The sequence below is a fragment of the Trichomycterus rosablanca genome, chromosome 24 (genome assembly GCF_030014385.1).
Source record: "Trichomycterus rosablanca isolate fTriRos1 chromosome 24, fTriRos1.hap1, whole genome shotgun sequence".
Lineage (NCBI taxonomy): Eukaryota > Metazoa > Chordata > Actinopteri > Siluriformes > Trichomycteridae > Trichomycterus > Trichomycterus rosablanca.
This window is the reverse complement of record NC_086011.1, coordinates 15,268,256-15,284,645: the sequence shown is the minus strand read 5'-3', so window position 1 is coordinate 15,284,645 and position 16,390 is coordinate 15,268,256. Positions and strand designations below refer to the sequence as shown.

Genomic DNA, 16,390 nt, shown 5'->3' with positions numbered 1-16,390 from the left:
CGCTTTTAATAGTGTTAGCGCGCATCGAGCCCCCTGAACAGAGGGGGTTACGGGCCGAGGTCACTCCCACAGGGTCAGGGAAGGGCGCCCGGCTCACTTCGCTATGAAAACTATTTAATTCGATTTGTGAATAGCTAAGATAAAGGGCTTCGAAGGCGCTTGGTCGCAGCCCGCAGCCGAGCAGCTGCTGGACGAGATAAGGACACGGAGGCAGTGGGGAACAAGATGGATGTGATGGTGGTGCAGCGAGAATTTGTGCTTGTGGATAAAAGAGTTCTAACATTTGTGTTGTTTAGAGCTGAAGCTACACCGTCGTTTCTACACATGAAAAAGTTCAGATCATTTAAAATGAGGCTGCAGGGAACGAGTCCGGACGTGTTTTCTTCTGCACATTCTGGCTCAAAATACTGAATTCTTTGAAAGAAATAAACCATAATAATAAAAGTGCTTAAAAAACTCTTCCTCCTATAAAGGGTTACATTTACTTTATAAAACTCCTGTGTTTGGATTCTTTCTCTCTGTCTTTTTCTTTTCTTTTTTTCCTTTTGTCTTTCTTTCTTTCTTTCTTTCTTTCTTTTCTTTCTTTTCTTTCTTTCTTTCTTTCTTTCTTTCTTTCTTTCTTTCTTTCTTTCTTTCTTTCTTTCTTTCTTTCTTTTCTTTCTTTTCTTTCTTTCTTTCTTTCTTTCTTTCTTTCTTTCTTTCTTTCTTTCTTCCTTCTTTTCTTTCTTTCTTTCTTTCTTTCTTTCTTTCTTTCTTTCTTTCTTTCTTTCTTTCTTTCTTTCTTTCTTTCTTTCTTTCTTTCTTTCTTTCTTTCTTTCTTTCTTTCTTTCTTTCTTTCTTTCTTTCTTTCTTTCTTTCTTTCTTTCTTTCTTTCTTTCTTTCTTTCTTTCTTTCTTTCTTTCTTTCTTTCTTTCTTTCTTTCTTTCTTTCTTTCTTTCTTTCTTTCTTTCTTTCTTTCTTTCTTTCTTTCTTTCTTTCTTTCTTTCTTTCTTTCTTTCTTTCTTTCTTTCTTTCTTTCTTTCTTTCTTTCTTTTCTCTCTTTCTTTCTTTCTTTCTTTCTTTCTTTCTTTCTTTCTTTCTTTCTTTCTTTTTCCACTTTTTTTCTGACTGTCCTCTTTCTTTCTTTCTTTCTTTCTTTCTTTCTTTCTTTCTTTCTTTCTTTCTTTTCTCTTTTTTCTGACTGTCCTCTTTCTTTCTCTCTCTTTCGTTCTTTCTTTCTTTCGTTCGTTCGTTCGTTCGTCATTCTGTCAACTGATTTGCTGCTCTAGACCTTCCCTCCCTCAGACACGATTATTTGTGTTGTTTGCTCTCCTGATCAGCTTGCTCCATTTCTTAAAATGTCACATTTTCTAAATAGTTTATCGTGTATAATTGCAGTATTTTCGGCTGTTTTTGTTTGTTACTAATGTTAATAACTTAATTACTGATGAGAATTTCAGTTACTAAGTTCATCTATCCTCCATTATTGAGCGAACACAAATATTGATAGGACCGTCACTTCGGCGGTGGCCAGAGCCGAGCAGGAGTGTAATTAGTGATGTTTTAAATTCTTTTAAAATCAGTGTGCAATGTTAAACTGCTAATAGTTGCATAATATGTTACAAATTATTCTAATTAGGCTGGGAAACATTCGACAGTATTCGAAAGTAGTAATTATTATAATATTTATTTAAGTGTAACATTTGTTTGCTAATTTGGTGTGAACAGACTAAAATCTTTACAACTCCATTACAATATTTATTGTATGTATTTATTCATTATGTAGACATGTAGAGAATTCAGAGACGTCGTAAAGCTCTCTTTAATTTTACTTTCACTTTCCGTCAGTAATAGAAATCTGTGTGTAAAACTGCAACTAGTTAAAACTATTACAGTCCTTAATTTTTTTTAATTTTTTAATTTTTTTTGCAATATTTTGAGAATTTAAAGTCTAAGCACGATGGCTGACGATAATCCTAAACAAATCTGTTAATGTGATGAATCGCATTGCGGCCGCCAATTATATAAATCAGCACTTTATTATTAGAAAGCAAACAAACCAATTAGGGCGGGTCACGTCGTTTAACCTTGTTTTTGTTTCTTCGGGCGTGTAGCGTCTGTAAACTGAATGTGACCTTAAGCGAATGAAAAACAGAGCAGTAAAGAAAAGGTAAAAGCAGCGATGGAGCGCAGGAAAAAAAAAAAAAAAAAGAAACGTATGAGCGAGAGCTGGAGCAGGAGAGCGCTCTCTTCCTGCCAGTGGAATTCTTTCGCCGGGGTCAGAGGTTGGCCGGTGCGCCGCGATTGGCTGAGGAAAGGTGAAATCAAAACCACTATAAACTTTTGACCCCGCAGGAGGCACTCTGGAACGCCCAGCGCCAGCGAGGAGCCGAGGCCACGCTCGCGACCGGGAGGGAGGGAGGGAGATTAGGAGGCTAGTACAGAGAAGGGAGGGGTGATCGAAGCGAGAGAGCTGGAAGTGGGGTAGAAATCAGCATGGCTCCGAAATGAATAAAAAGCTCTCTGTACCGGAGCGTCCACATGCCGTTTACGGAAGCAGAAATGCAGCGTTTCGAATTCTCGCTGTACCCTGGGTAGTGTTCTCCCTCCGTTCCTTTTCCCCTCGTTCCCTCTGCGAGTGTGGAGCGGGTTCAAAAAGCCATGGATGTTTTTTTTAAGAGAAGCAAAGCTCTTAAAATGGGTCTTTTTTTATGAGGAAAATGAGGCCCACCCTCTGCCTTTTCCATTTGCTGGCCAACGTGTGTGTGTGTGTGAGAGAGGTAATGCTACATTAGCTCACTGAGTAAAGCCGAGGCAAAGCTGGAACCCTGCACTTTTTAGGCAACGTTCCCGCCTGTTTTTCCTCCTTTTTGCTTTCTCTTTTTTTATTTCATATTGTTGTATTATTTTCTCTTTACTTTTTGTTCCCCCGTTCTCTCGCCTCCGTTCTCCTGTCAGCCTGATGAAAGCGACCCCCTGTCATAGAGTAATGAACCGATCTGCATAAAATAGACTCTTGGCTTTCGCCTTTCCCCGTCCCTCTCGCGGCTCGTCCTCTCTCTCTCGCGCAGAGGTGATTGCACCAGGGTTGTATCTCTCTCGCGTGCATTCTCTCTCTCTTTCTCGCAGTCGGCAGTTTTTGCTTCGCTGTGAGATGCAGGGAGGGAAGAAAGGGGCAGCATGTGGCGTTTCAGGCGAGGGCGGGAGAGAGAGGAGTCATGGTTGACGTGGGGGTCACAGAAATAGAGCTGAATTGCTAACATCACGCCACCTTTGCAGATTTTTGTTTAGGATTTTAAAAAACTTCTGCTGCTGGGGATCCCGATTGCGTTCGAGGAGGGTATATTCGCCTGCTGCACGCCCCCTCCGACACCTGCGCAGCCCCTCAACCCTTTCTTTTTTCACCCGCACATGAGGTTCACCCACTTCTGCACAGGCGCGTCGGCCTGCTAACCAGGGTCCTTGCACAGATTTGCCCCACCCATTTAGTCCGGTCTTTTCCCACCCATCAGACACGGTGGCCACTTTTGTCTGCTGCAGGCACTGCAAGTTGTGCCCAATAGATGGTGCCGGGTTTGATTCCTAGGCAAAGCCCAGATAAATAGGAAAATTGTATTTTCTCTTTTTTCTCTTTTTTCTCTTTCTACTTCTGTCTCTGTCTTTTCTCTACGTCTTTCTGTCTTTTCTCTACGTCTTTCCGTCTTTCTGTCTTTTCTCTACGTCTTTCTGTCTTTTCTCTACTTCTTTCTGTCTTTGTCTTTTCTCTACGTCTTTCTGTCTTTTCTCTCTACGTCTTTCTGTCTTTTCTCTACGTCTTTCTGTCTTTTCTCTACGTCTTTCTGTCTTTTCTCTACGACTTTCTGTCTTTTCTCTCTATGACTTTCTGTCTTTTCTCTACGTCTCTACGTCTTTCTGTCTTTTCTCTCTACGACTTTCTGTCTTCTCTACGTCTTTCTGTCTTTTCTCTACGTCTTTCTGTCTTTTCTCTACGTCTTTCTGTCTTTGTCTTTTCTCTACGTCTTTCTGTTTTCTCTACGTCTTTCCGTCTTTTCTTTCTGTCTTTCCGTCTTTTCTTGACGTCTTTCTGTCTTTTCTATGTCTTTCTGTCTTTTCTTGACGTCTTTCTGTCTTCTCTACGTCTTTTCTCTGCGTCTCTACGTCTTTCTGTCTTTTCTCTACATCTTTCTGTCTTTGTCTTTTCTCTACGTCTTTCTGTTTTCTCTACGTCTTTCCGTCTTTTCTTTCTGTCTTTCCGTCTTTTCTTTCTGTCTTTCCGTCTTTACTTGACGTCTTTCTGTCTTTTCTATGTCTTTCTGTCTTTTCTTGACGTCTTTCTGTCTTCTCTACGTCTTTTCTCTGCGTCTCTACGTCTTTCTGTCTTTTCTTGACGTCTTTCTGTCTTTTCTATGTCTTTCTGTCTTTTCTTGACGTCTTTCTGTCTTCTCTACGTCTTTTCTCTGCGTCTCTACGTCTTTCTGTCTTTTCTTTACGTCTTTCTGTCTTTTCTTTCTGTCAGTCTTTCTGTCTCATCTCTACGTCTTTCTGTCTCTAATGTGCGTCTTCCTGTCTTTTCTCAACGTCTTTGTCTTTTCTCTACTTCTTTCTGTCTTTTTGTGTTCTCCTCAGCTGTGGTGAACGCTCTGTGCTAGCACGTTCACCCGCCGCGCCACCCGAGTGCCAACCGACGCCGTTCTGATCTACATTTTCGGCACTTAGCAGACGCTCTCATCCAAGCGATTTACAGTAGTGTGACAGAATACGGCCTGAGCAATTGAGGGTTAAGGGTCTAGCTCAATGACCCAACAGCAGTGGTGGGACCTGAAGCAGCGACCTTTTGATTACTAGTTCAGTACCTTAATCGCTAGTCCACAACTGCCCTGTCTCTAAAAGTTAAGTGGTCTGACTGGTGTTAACTGGTGCAGTTTGAGTACTGGAGTCACGTACGCATGCCTGCTGCATGTCCATCCATCTGAAACACAATCTATTGTCTATTCGGTAGCCGTTCCACTCTTTCTCGTACTTTCCTTCCACCTCGGCTTTCGCCCCTCCCTCCCCATCCTCCCCCACTCACTCCAGATAAAGTGATGACGGGGCATGTTTAGCGAAGAGTCATTCGGTGCCAAATATCCGTGCCAAGCTCATTCCTGTTTTTCCCCCCTTTTTTAATTCCCTTGTTTACCGCTCTGTCTGTTTTGCTCGAGACGGAAAAAGACAGAACATTGTTTCCAGAGGTTTTGTGGAGGTTTTCGTCCGTCCATGGCGGTGCGCGGACGTGAGGTGTTTGTTGTTTCGGCGAGCGCGTCTCGGCTCACATTTCATGCTGTATTTCAGGCTCTGCCAGAATGTCCCGGCTATTCTGGGCCTCAATGAACCGTCGCTGTACAGAGCAACACGTAAACACTTGTTAGTCCTTCCTTCACCCCAGTCCATCCCCATGACTTATTTACTAATTCACTATACTTGCTGTTTTTGGAGATTCCTTTCTACTTGCATGCTTGATCATACTTGCAGGCCGTAGCCTAGTGGACAAGGTACTGGAGTAATAATCATGAGGTTGCTGGTTCAAGTCCCACCACTGCCTTGTTGCTGCTGTTGGGTCCTTGAGCAAGGCCATGCCAGTATTTACTATTCCAGATACCTATAACATACTTGTGCCGCTCAGGTGGCACAGCGGTAAAAACACACGCTGCAACCAGAACTGGATTCCGGATACATGGTATCGAATCCAGCTCTGCCTTACCAGCTCGAGGCTGAGTGGCTACATGAACAACGATTGGCTGGTTGTTCAGTTGGGGGGCGGGAAGTGGGTCTCTCTCTGTCAGAACGGTGCAGTTATGACCTCTGCCGGCTGATTAGAGGCGCCTGCACAAGAGATGAGGAAGAGTGCTCTTAGGGTTTGTCTCTCCGCATGCAACGCTAGGTGGCGCCAAACACATCAATGTGTAGGTGAAAAAATGCAGGCGGCTGCTGCTCATGTTTCCGAGGGGATATGGGTTAGCCTCGATCTCCTCGGTCAGGGCAGGGATCGGCATAGACAGAGAGGAAGCACCATGCAAATTGAGCAATTGGACGTGCTAAAGGGGGAGAAAAGGCATTAAAAAAATATATAAATGGAAAAAAAGATACTGGTAACTGTATTTGCTCTCATTTTAAAACCTATTTTTTGGTGAGATTAGGTGCATTTCATCCATCGCACTCTCAACAACGCGGCTCGCCTTTTAGCTCGGTGTTCCGGCCGCTCTCGGCCTGTTCGTCACCGATCTGCTAACAGAAGCTCCTGAAGCCGTTCGGGTTTGTGCGTGTTAGCATAATGACAGGAAGCAGCTACATAAATAATGCAGGTACGCTCTCATTGGGACAGGGGAATGATGGGAAATGAAGACGTGAGCTGAAGCAGCGCCAGTCTGAAAAGAAATCCTTATTTATATTTACGTTTTCTGCATTTAGCAGACGCTTTTATTCTAATCGACTTGCAGTACGATGACAGTATATTGTCTAATCAATTGAAGGTTAAGGGCCTTGCTCAAGGGCCCAACACTGGCAACCTGGCAGTTATGGCGCTTGAACCAGTGACCTTTCGATTACTAGTCCAGTACCTTAACCACTGAGCTACCCTTAACCTTCAATTGCTTAGACTGTATACTGTAAGTCACTTTGGATAAAAGCGTCTACTAAATGCCAAAAATGTTAATGTAATGCAGAAGGTGGATTTGCTGCTGTAAATTGCCTTCATGAGCAAGAAAGTACCGAGTCAATGTCTTAGTTTAGGTGTCCGGTCCAGGTGGTATTTCTGACTTGCTTCCTGTATACCTGACCCTTCATTTTTTATTCATTCATTATTCTCAAATCACTCCATGCTGGTCAGGGTCACAGTAAATCTGAACAGCTCCAGGAATCTGGGTTCAGACACACAGACCCCAACACACACAAAGGTGGAGATAGTGGATGCAACACACTGTCAGAAACCTGGCAACCTTTGGGTTATTTTAACCAATACGTAAGAAAAACGCGTGCCACAAATTATTAGTGCAAATTAAATAAAATGGAAAATTCTAGGGCGTGCACCGGCTAAATTGGTAATAACATGATAGTCAGGCTGCACACAGAGCAAAAAGATCTCCGCTTAGCTGACATGCTGAAGGGCTGCGTCTCAATTCGCGTAGTGGTAAAAAACACGCGCTGGAACCAGAGCTGGGATCTCGAATACGTCGTATCGAATCTCAGCTCTGCCTGCCGGTTAGCAACGATTGGCCTGTTGTTCATATGGGCGGGACTAAGCCGGATAGGGTCTCTCTCTCTCTCTCTCTCTCTCTCTCGCTCATGACCGGTGCAATTCCGACCTCTGCTGGCTGATTGATGGCGCCTGCACAGAGATGAGAAAAGAGTGCTGTCAGGGTGTGTCTCTCCGTACACGACGCTGAGCTGCACTGCACTCGTCAAAGTGTAGGTGATGAGATGCGTACGGCATGCTGCCCACGTGTCGGAGGGGGCGTGGGTTAGCTTCGTTCTCCTCAATCAGAGCGGGGATCGGCATTGGGGGAGAGGAAGCATGACGCAATCGGGCAATTGGACGCGCTAAAAAGGGAGAAAATGCATAAAGAGAATATATATAAAAAAAACACTATCAGGTGGATTCCTTTGGGGGGGGGGGGGGGAGTGGAAGCCAAGTGGGTATAGCTTTGGGCTATCAATCGGAAGATTGTCGGTTCCAATCCAGGCTCTGCTGTTGGGCCCTTGAGCAAGGCCTTTAATCCTGTCTGCTTTAGGTGCGCCGTACAGTGGCCAAACAAGCTGGGGTATGCGTAGAAAGAATTTCATTGTACTGTACACGTGTGTATGTATATATGGCAAATAAAGGCGTTCTCCTACTTCTTTTAAACTACCTCTAGGTCTACATACATACTCTGCCACACAGTAGATTGGCATGCTGCCCACAGTGTGTCCCTTTCTTTGTTTTCTGTACAATTTTTTTTTTTTTACCTGGAATGAATCGTTGTGAAATGTTTAAACATGGACTGAATTTGGAAGACGTCCAGCAGCCTGGTCACCCTTAAAATAAAATTCGAACAGCATAAAGATCTTTAGACTGAATACGGTGGTAGAGAAGGAAGGTGCCGCTTCACGGGTACGGAAGGTAGGCATTAGGAAAAATGACTGATGATTCAGTGGAGCCGTTTGGTCGCTGAGCAGGGGTGTTTGAACAGCACACGGGCTTTTAATAGCAGTAGGAAGTGATGACGTGAAGGAGTGTGTGAGTAGCGAGTGTGAAGAGGACACAAACAGGATGCCAGCTTTTACTTCTTCCTGTTTCAGACCAAAACAGCTGCGATTAGAAGCTGTCTTTCTGATAGTCACACTGAACTTGCATTGTGTTGTTTTTATTTATTTATTATTTTTTTACATTCATGACAGAACAGGTAGTTACTGGTTACTCAAGTTTCTTTAGTCTGGGTATTTAATATTCATTTTGTATCTCCAGTTCACCTCACTTGGACGTGACGGTACTACCCACCGAGCCAAGATGATTCTAACTATCTAGGACACATTGTGTGTGCTAGATTGGCCTGCCAGCAGCCCAGACTTGTCTCCTTTTAAAAATGCAAGCTTTAAAATATGTCGAGTGGCAACTATATTCTGCTTTCAAAACTTCCCGTTGGTGCCTTTAGCGTTCAGTTAGATGGAAAGTTGATATAACAAGGTGTTAAACATGCTCCAGTCCCGGGCACTCGGCAGGTGCAGCACTAACACACCAACCCACCACCAGTGAGTCTGGAGTTCAAGTTTCCGCAGTGCTAATGGACTTTCCATGCACTCAGCAGACACAGTAGTTTATGTAAAATCTGTTGCTGGTTGGTGTAAAGAAGTGGTTGGTGGCTCTAAAAGTGTTGGAGGAACCTTTGGCCTTCCGGGGCCAGTGTGGGTGTTGTGTAACTAGCAGTGGTCACCACATCACCCAGGGAAGTTACCTATATCCGAATGTGGGCAATTGCAATTACGATTGTCTGTATTTACAAGAAAAGAACCACGTACAGAAAGCCACGCACTGCCATCTGTGATCAACCGCCTTTTGTGTAGACGCCTGGAATGTATTTTTTAAATCAAAATAGAATAAAAGAAAACAAAACACCTGTAATTAACTCAGCAGAGCTAAAACTGCTGTTTATTTATTATAAATGTATTAATTTATTAATTATTTATAAAAATGGTGATTCATTTTTATTCTTCTCTTTTTTTGGAACAGTTCGTGGCCTTGATGAATCCATAGGTGCCCACCTGGGGGTTTTAAACCAAGCTGCCGCAGGGTCACTTAAAGGTGAGTGAACGTGTGATTCTTTTCTACAAACTACTACCGGAGCTACCAAACGACACGTGTGCAGTAGCCGACTGCATCTGTTCACCTGCACGAGGCGAGTTTACATGTGGATCAGCTTTGTGTCCGGAGAGACACGCCTTGATCCTCATTATCCCCGTCTCTGTGCGTAATTTCATCCCTGCAAACGAGCCGATCATTCGTTCGTTAGAACAGACGCCCAGCCTGCCGGTAGCGGAGCTGAGATTCGAACCGACAGATGGTGTGGTAGCATGTTTTACCGCTGTGCCACCTGAGCGACCGTAGCAAACGTAGTTAACATACTAACGTATTCACACAAGAGCAACACAAATCAATAATAATGCCCATGCTTTTGTGATCGGATGTCCAACAAGCTTACGATCGGGTGAATCTATCTCTGTGTATGGTGTAAAGGCTGATCTGGGAAAAGTGCTGATCTATACTGAATGTTAAGACGACAATTTTAGCCGTACAGCTCACACTCTGTGTGTGTGTGTGTGTGTTTTGCAGGATGTGAGGAGGAACCGAGTGAATGTCATCGTTCTACATTGACTGCAAAGGTGAGGAGGAGGCAGGGAGCTGAACGAGTTGATGAGAATTAGCTTTGTGATATAAGGTGTCTGAGTGGAAGTTGTACGTGTCCGGGCAGGCGCCGCAGCGCGTTGCGTAAAGTGACGGTTTGGTCCGACGCTCCGTCTCAGGAATGATGAGCTCATGCAGGAATGCGTGGCTCTGTTCCGTGTGGAAGGGGACGGGAATGGGAAGGGTGTGTGTGAGAGAGAGAGGCCGAGGGAAAAGCAAAGTGACCTGATGGCCTGTTCTGAGAGGTTTCCGCTGAACTCTGAGAGGGGTCGTTCGTACGGCGAGGTCGCGCTGACACACGGACGTGCATGAGGAAGGTGGATTACGCTGCAGGAGAACGTAGGAATGGAGAGAGAGTGCAGTTGATCAGAATTCTGCAGTAAAGAATGCAGGTGGGGGGGGGTGGAGAAGTATGTAAAGAACAGGCAAACGGGCCGCTCAGGTGGCGCAGCGGTAAGTTGGGTTTCTAGAAACATCGTATCGAAACTCAGCTCTGCCTTTCCGACTGGGTTGGGCGGCAGTATGAACAACGTTCAGGGTTTACTGGTTTACTGAGTCGGGGCATAGGTCCTCATAACTGGTGCGACTGCGACCCCTGCCGGTTGACTGACGGCGCCTGCACAGGGCTGAGGAATAACATTGAGGGGGGTGTGACCCTCCGTGCGCAGTGTCTCTCGGTGTATGAACTCGGCTCGTGCGGGTGAAAAATGCAGGCTGTACTGACTGCGTGTCGGAGGGGGCGCAACAGGCAAACGATGGAAGTTTCGTGTCTGCAAATTCTACAGCTAGAATCCAAAGTTTATACGCTTGTTGAAGACGTGTTATGATTTTTTTTGAGGGGGGAAAAAATTCAAAAATTGACTTACAGCAACGTGGACTATTAGTGTTGTTGTTGCAGAAAGGCTACAACGTTTTCTGGCATTTTATGGGTGGCTGTGGAGAGTTTGAGCCTCTGTGGTGCTCAACAACTGTTTATATTTAGTTATTATAACCAAATTTAGAATTTGATGCCTGGAGCAAATAAAAAATGGGACAGAAGCAGGTTTCCCACTGTTGCATCACCTTTCCTATGAATTAAACTTTCTACAAGACTTAAGCTGCTAAACAATCTGTGGTCGTCATGTATGTGCCATACATTTTTAATAGTAAACGGGTCTGGACTGCAGGCAGGCCAGACGAGCACAGGCACTCTTCGTCTACGAAGCCACACTGTTGTTATACATGCAGAATCATGTCTGGCATCGTCTCGTTGAAAGAACCAAAGTGACAATTAAGGGCCTTGTTTAGGGAACCAACAGTGGCAACTTGGCAGTGGTGGGGCTTGAACCACCCACCTTCCAATTACTAGTCCGGTACCTTACCTGCTGAGCCACCACTGCCCTAGTTGTGTAGTAGTTTCAGGTTTTCACTGACAATGGTTTTCCAAAGTACTTTTGAACCTAAAGGTCACACGCCTTGCCCGACACAGACCCCCAGATTTCTTTTCACATTAGGTACAGTAGACGGTGAACGATCCCAAACATATTATTATTTTAATTTTTCAGATGAGAAGTGATCATTCTCTTACGAAGTTTGCTAACTAACTGAAGTGGGTAACTATGTGTGTAGAGCAACACTTGAGTTACAGTCAGTATTTGTATACCAACAACATTTATCCTGTATGGTAAACACAGCTCATAAAATTGCTTATGAGTGTACAGTTGTGAGTGTATGTAAATATTTGGTTTCAGGTGTGTGTTTTAGAAGCATCTTACCCCAGTACCTGTTTGTCTTCTTCCTTAATGGACAGTTTTAAACATCCTACTGGTGGCCTCAAGGCTGCCTTCCTGAAGTTCCTTTTAGGTGGTCCTCTGAGAAACATGTGACGAGGCATGAACTGGGAATCATGAACAGATTTTCCTCCCAATCTAGTCGTACCCAATCTAGTCGGGGTCCCTGCTTCACTCCATCATCATCAGCGTATACGCTCACACACAGTCTGCCCGCCCGGAACATTCTCCACATTCAGCATTATGTGGGAACCCATCAAAACAGGCTGTCCGATTCACCCACACTCGACGAGTTCGTTACGTATTTGTCCTACGACTCACTTACTCACACCGAGGTGTGCAGTCACAGCGTGGGTTCATCTCCGGTGCCGTGTTAGCGGGGTGGGTTGTGTCTGTGTGTGTGGGGTGTTTGCTCATGTGTTCTGTCTGTATTACGTCTCTGTGTGTCTCCAGGTGCTGGTATGTGTTGAAAATGAGCGGAGCAGGAGATAACTCTCAGGAGACGCTGTTCTACGATCGGAAACGCAAACTGTCCACGTGTGACACGCCAGGACTCGGGTGAGTGTGTGTGTGTATGAGAAAATATACAGCTCATTTAAACACTAAATGGCCAAATTATGTGGACATGAGACTTTGCCATTCTATAATGAAGCCGCCTCTTCACTCTTCAAGGAAGGTTTTCCACAGGATTCTGGACTGTGTCTATTGGAATTTGGGCTTATTCAACTAAAATAAATAAGCATTTTTGTGATCAGGCGCTGATGTTAGTCGGGAAGGCCTGACTCGCAGTTGATGTTCCAGTTCATCCTTAACACTTTAATGGTCCTGCCAAGAGAATACTGTTTAGTTAAGATCAGCTTCTAGACTCAAAGTAAGCTCGACCATTAAAGGGTTAAGGTGTTTAACAGGGGTGAGGTTGGGACCCTGAGAGACTCTCCATACCCAGCTTTGTGTGCTGGAACAGGAAAGGATCTTCCCCAAACTGTTCCTACTAAGTCTAAAGCATACAATCCATTTAATATAACTGTGTACACCTCTTAGCATTGGGTGTGACTAAAACACCTCAATAACAACTTAATTTAGATAGGTATTTGTAGACTTTTGACCCCATGTCAAGGGTGGAGAAGCTGATGACGTACCTGCTCTGTTGTTTTATTATCCTGTTGATAATTCATGACACGGCAGCAAAGTGCAAAAACTCATCCAGACAAGCTAATGTTTAATAATAACCTCAGAATAGGGAAACAGGATCTCGGTGACCATGGCCGGGTTGTTGGTGCCAGACAGGCTTGTTTGAGTATGTCAGAAACTGCTAACCTAGGATTTTTACTAACGGTGTCTGGAGTTTACACAGTATGGTGTAAAAAATAAAATAAACATCAAATGATCAACTGGTTTGCAGGTAAACAAATGCTTCTGTGGTCAGAGTGGAATGACCGGACTGGTTTTAGCTGATGGTATCTACTGTGCAACAACAGTCAGCAGAAAAGCATCGCCGAACAAACAAACATGAGTAACCTTGAGGAACGATGGGCTTCGACAGCCAAGAACTCAGATATGAGCCTACAGTGGGCACAGGCTCACAGAAACTGGACAGTTCTAGATTGGGAAGTGTTTTCTGTTGCACTATGCAGATAATAGGGTCAGAATTTGGCATAAACATGAATTCAAGAACCCAAACCTAACTAACCTGAATAATGCCATGTTGGATCCATGGTTCTGCATGTCGCACCAGGAACAGTGATTCTTCAGATCAGGCAACAGATCTACATATATCTAGTAATATTGTGCAAAATGTAGTCCCAGAATCCTGTTCTTAGCTTACTGGAGAGGAAGAACTCAGGTCCTTCAAGAACTTCAAGAAACTAAAAATGCAAAGAAATAATTTTTAAACATTATTTTCTTGGTGAGACCTTTAAAGTGTTAAGGATGAACTGGAACATCAACTGTGAGTCAGGCCTTCCCGACTAACATTAGACGCAGTCCAGAATCCTGTGGAAAACCTTCCTTGAAGAGGAATCGAGGATGTTTACTGGTTCATTTGCACTACAAGGCGGTCCTAGCAATCCTACGGCAATTCAGTTAACAATCAGTTAGTCAAAATGTGCAAGATGTCGAAGAAAAGCAGCTGAAAACACAACTCGGGTAACTGAGTTTGGAAAACACTCAACCAGTTCTGTAGACGCAGTGGGGGGTGATTCAAAACAGGGACGAGTATTTTCGTATTTGAGACGGAGCCTCAAACCGTCGTTGATTGTTCTAGGTTTACATTCGACCATTAAGGTAGGCTGTGCTATGTATTGTAACTTTTACTTATTTATCACTTAATTTATGTGTAATTTAATGACTGCTGTGTGTAATGTGGCATTTTTCTTAAAAAATCCATGAAATTTGTGATTTTTAAGAAACGAGATCCATGTAATTAAGCACTTTTGATTTACCTCAGAATTCCTGTCAGCTCTGCAGGTGTTTCCAACGAAGTGGCCAGTATGCGAATGTCAGTCACCCATATAGGTGTGTGTGTGTGTGTGTGTGCGCGTGTTTGTGTTTTTTAGGTGTGATAAGCGTAGGAGAGAGCAGGAATGCAAATACATCGAAGAGCTCGCCGAACTGATCTCTGCTAACCTCAGCGACATCGATAATTTTAACGTCAAACCGGACAAATGCGCCATTCTTAAAGAGACAGTGCGCCAGATTCGGCAGATCAAGGAGCACGGTAAAAGATCCACATTTACTGCTGAAGCGATTTGGTTTAAGAACCAGTGATTTCTGTGAAGTGCTGCTATCTAGTGCCTGGTCCAACATTTAATAAACAATCTCTTAAAGTAGTTTTTCTGCAGTTATATTCAGTGGATTTTCTTTATTCTAGTATGGTAGTGGTTTGAATCCAAAACGAATTTTTCATTTGTGGTGTTTTATGAACAGGAAAGAGCTCTTGCGGCGATGACGACGTTCAAAAGGCAGACGTGTCCTCCACAGGTCAGGGGGTCATCGACAAGGACCATCTTGGCCCTCTGCTGCTGCAGGTTAGGAGATTGACTGTAGTATGTGGAAATGTTCTATATTCCCATATTTAATATGTTTGCTTTATTTTAGTTATTTGTTTGGTCATGTAGAATGTTTTCTGATGTTGTTGAACCTTTATTTAACTGACATAAAAAAAAATCTTACCAGTGGGATTGTATTTTGTAAATGTAAACAAATATGATGCCTGCAACAAACTCAAAAAATGTTGGGACAGAGTCTAAATAAGACATTGAGTTCTCTTTTTCAAAGACCGTGCAAAAAGCAAAAGCCAGCATCTGTCATGGCATTGATGTTGGTCTCAGCATGGATGTCTAGCATATCTGTGACGGTACACTCTGCCATCAAGGCGACGTCTTTACCCGGGAAGCTCATGCTTGTTTAAGCAAGACAATGCCAGGACTCATTCTACATGCACCCCAACTGCCTATAAGAGTGCATATGTTCGACTGGCCTGCCTGCAGTACAGATTTGTCCTCTATTGAAAGTATATAGTGTGTAATGAGGAGAATGAGTGGCAGTCTTGTATCAAGCAAAAATTAGCTGAAATTCCACTTAGTGTCCTTAGTTTCCAAACCATTAAAAAGTGTGATTAATAGAAAAAGTAATGTAACAATGTGGTAAACATGCCATGTCTCAAGTGTTTTTGAATGTGTTCAAGGTATCAAATTGTAATTTGTAAATACTGTATGTACAAAATACAATTAAGTTGGTATGTGAAAACATTGGAAATCTTTTTTTTCTATAGAATCAAGTCTTGATTTTATTGCATTTTACAAAATATCCCCACTTTTCTGAAAATTGGGTTTGTAAATCAGATGTTCAATAAGATGAACATTTCTGGTTTGAATTAAGTGCAGATCTTAACTAAAATGCTCATTAAATGTGTTTATGACTAAGCCCACGAGTAATGCATCATTTTGAAGGGTTCACTGACTTTTTTCTTGCAAGAGCCCGGCAGTGTTTGCCTAATCAATCTTTTTTCTGTCTCTCAGGCTTTGGATGGATTCCTGTTCGTAGTGAACCGTGAGGGAAACATCGTGTTTGTGTCCGACAACGTGACTCAGTATCTGCAGTACAAGCAGGAGGAGCTGATCAACACCAGCGTCTACAAGATCCTGCACCCGGAGGATGGAGAGGAGCTGCAGAAAAACCTGCCCAAGGCCAACGGTGCGTGTCTTTTCTTCACCTAAATAATTATTTACGCTTTAACACTGAACTGAAATGCATGGAGCCACTGTTGCGCTTATTAATCTACAATCTGTTTGTAAATGTAGGACCGAATGGTGTTTCATGGACAGGAGACGCTTCCCGTCAGAAGAGTCACACGTTTAACTGCCGGATGCTGGTGAAGTTCGGCCATGGAGGGCCCGGAGCGGAGGACGGAGCAGGAAGGCCTCGTTATGAGACCATGCAGTGTTTCGCTCTTACCCAGCCTAAATCCATGATGGAGGAGGGTGAAGGTACAGACTCTCTCCACACACTGACACAAGCTTAGATCTTCGAATCTTAGATGTCTGAACTCATGAATGTGTGTGTTGTGTTACAGACCTGCAGCTGTGTATGATCTGTGTGGCACGAAGAGTAATACCAGTGGAGAGAATGGAGAGATTCAGTACTAGGCATGAGCTCTCAGGTGAGTACGCCAACCCGTCCTTCTCACACCAGTGACGGTGCACCAGATATGCAGATTGTCCCATATTGT

General features: G+C 43.7%; 1 protein-coding gene across 1 annotated transcript in view; it reads left to right on the top strand.

Annotated features, from left to right (window-relative positions):
• ncoa3 (nuclear receptor coactivator 3) overlaps nucleotides 1–16,390 on the top strand; it is a 44,029-nt gene that overhangs the window by 17,466 nt on the left and 10,173 nt on the right. Inside the window, exons 2-9 of the mRNA XM_062986542.1 lie at nucleotides 9,221–9,292; nucleotides 9,821–9,870; nucleotides 12,115–12,219; nucleotides 14,217–14,377; nucleotides 14,587–14,687; nucleotides 15,681–15,855; nucleotides 15,963–16,148; nucleotides 16,235–16,321. Coding sequence (XP_062842612.1) covers nucleotides 12,134–12,219; nucleotides 14,217–14,377; nucleotides 14,587–14,687; nucleotides 15,681–15,855; nucleotides 15,963–16,148; nucleotides 16,235–16,321 — 796 coding nt within the window. The 5' untranslated portion in view covers nucleotides 9,221–9,292; nucleotides 9,821–9,870; nucleotides 12,115–12,133. The remainder of the gene's footprint in view (nucleotides 1–9,220; nucleotides 9,293–9,820; nucleotides 9,871–12,114; nucleotides 12,220–14,216; nucleotides 14,378–14,586; nucleotides 14,688–15,680; nucleotides 15,856–15,962; nucleotides 16,149–16,234; nucleotides 16,322–16,390) is intronic.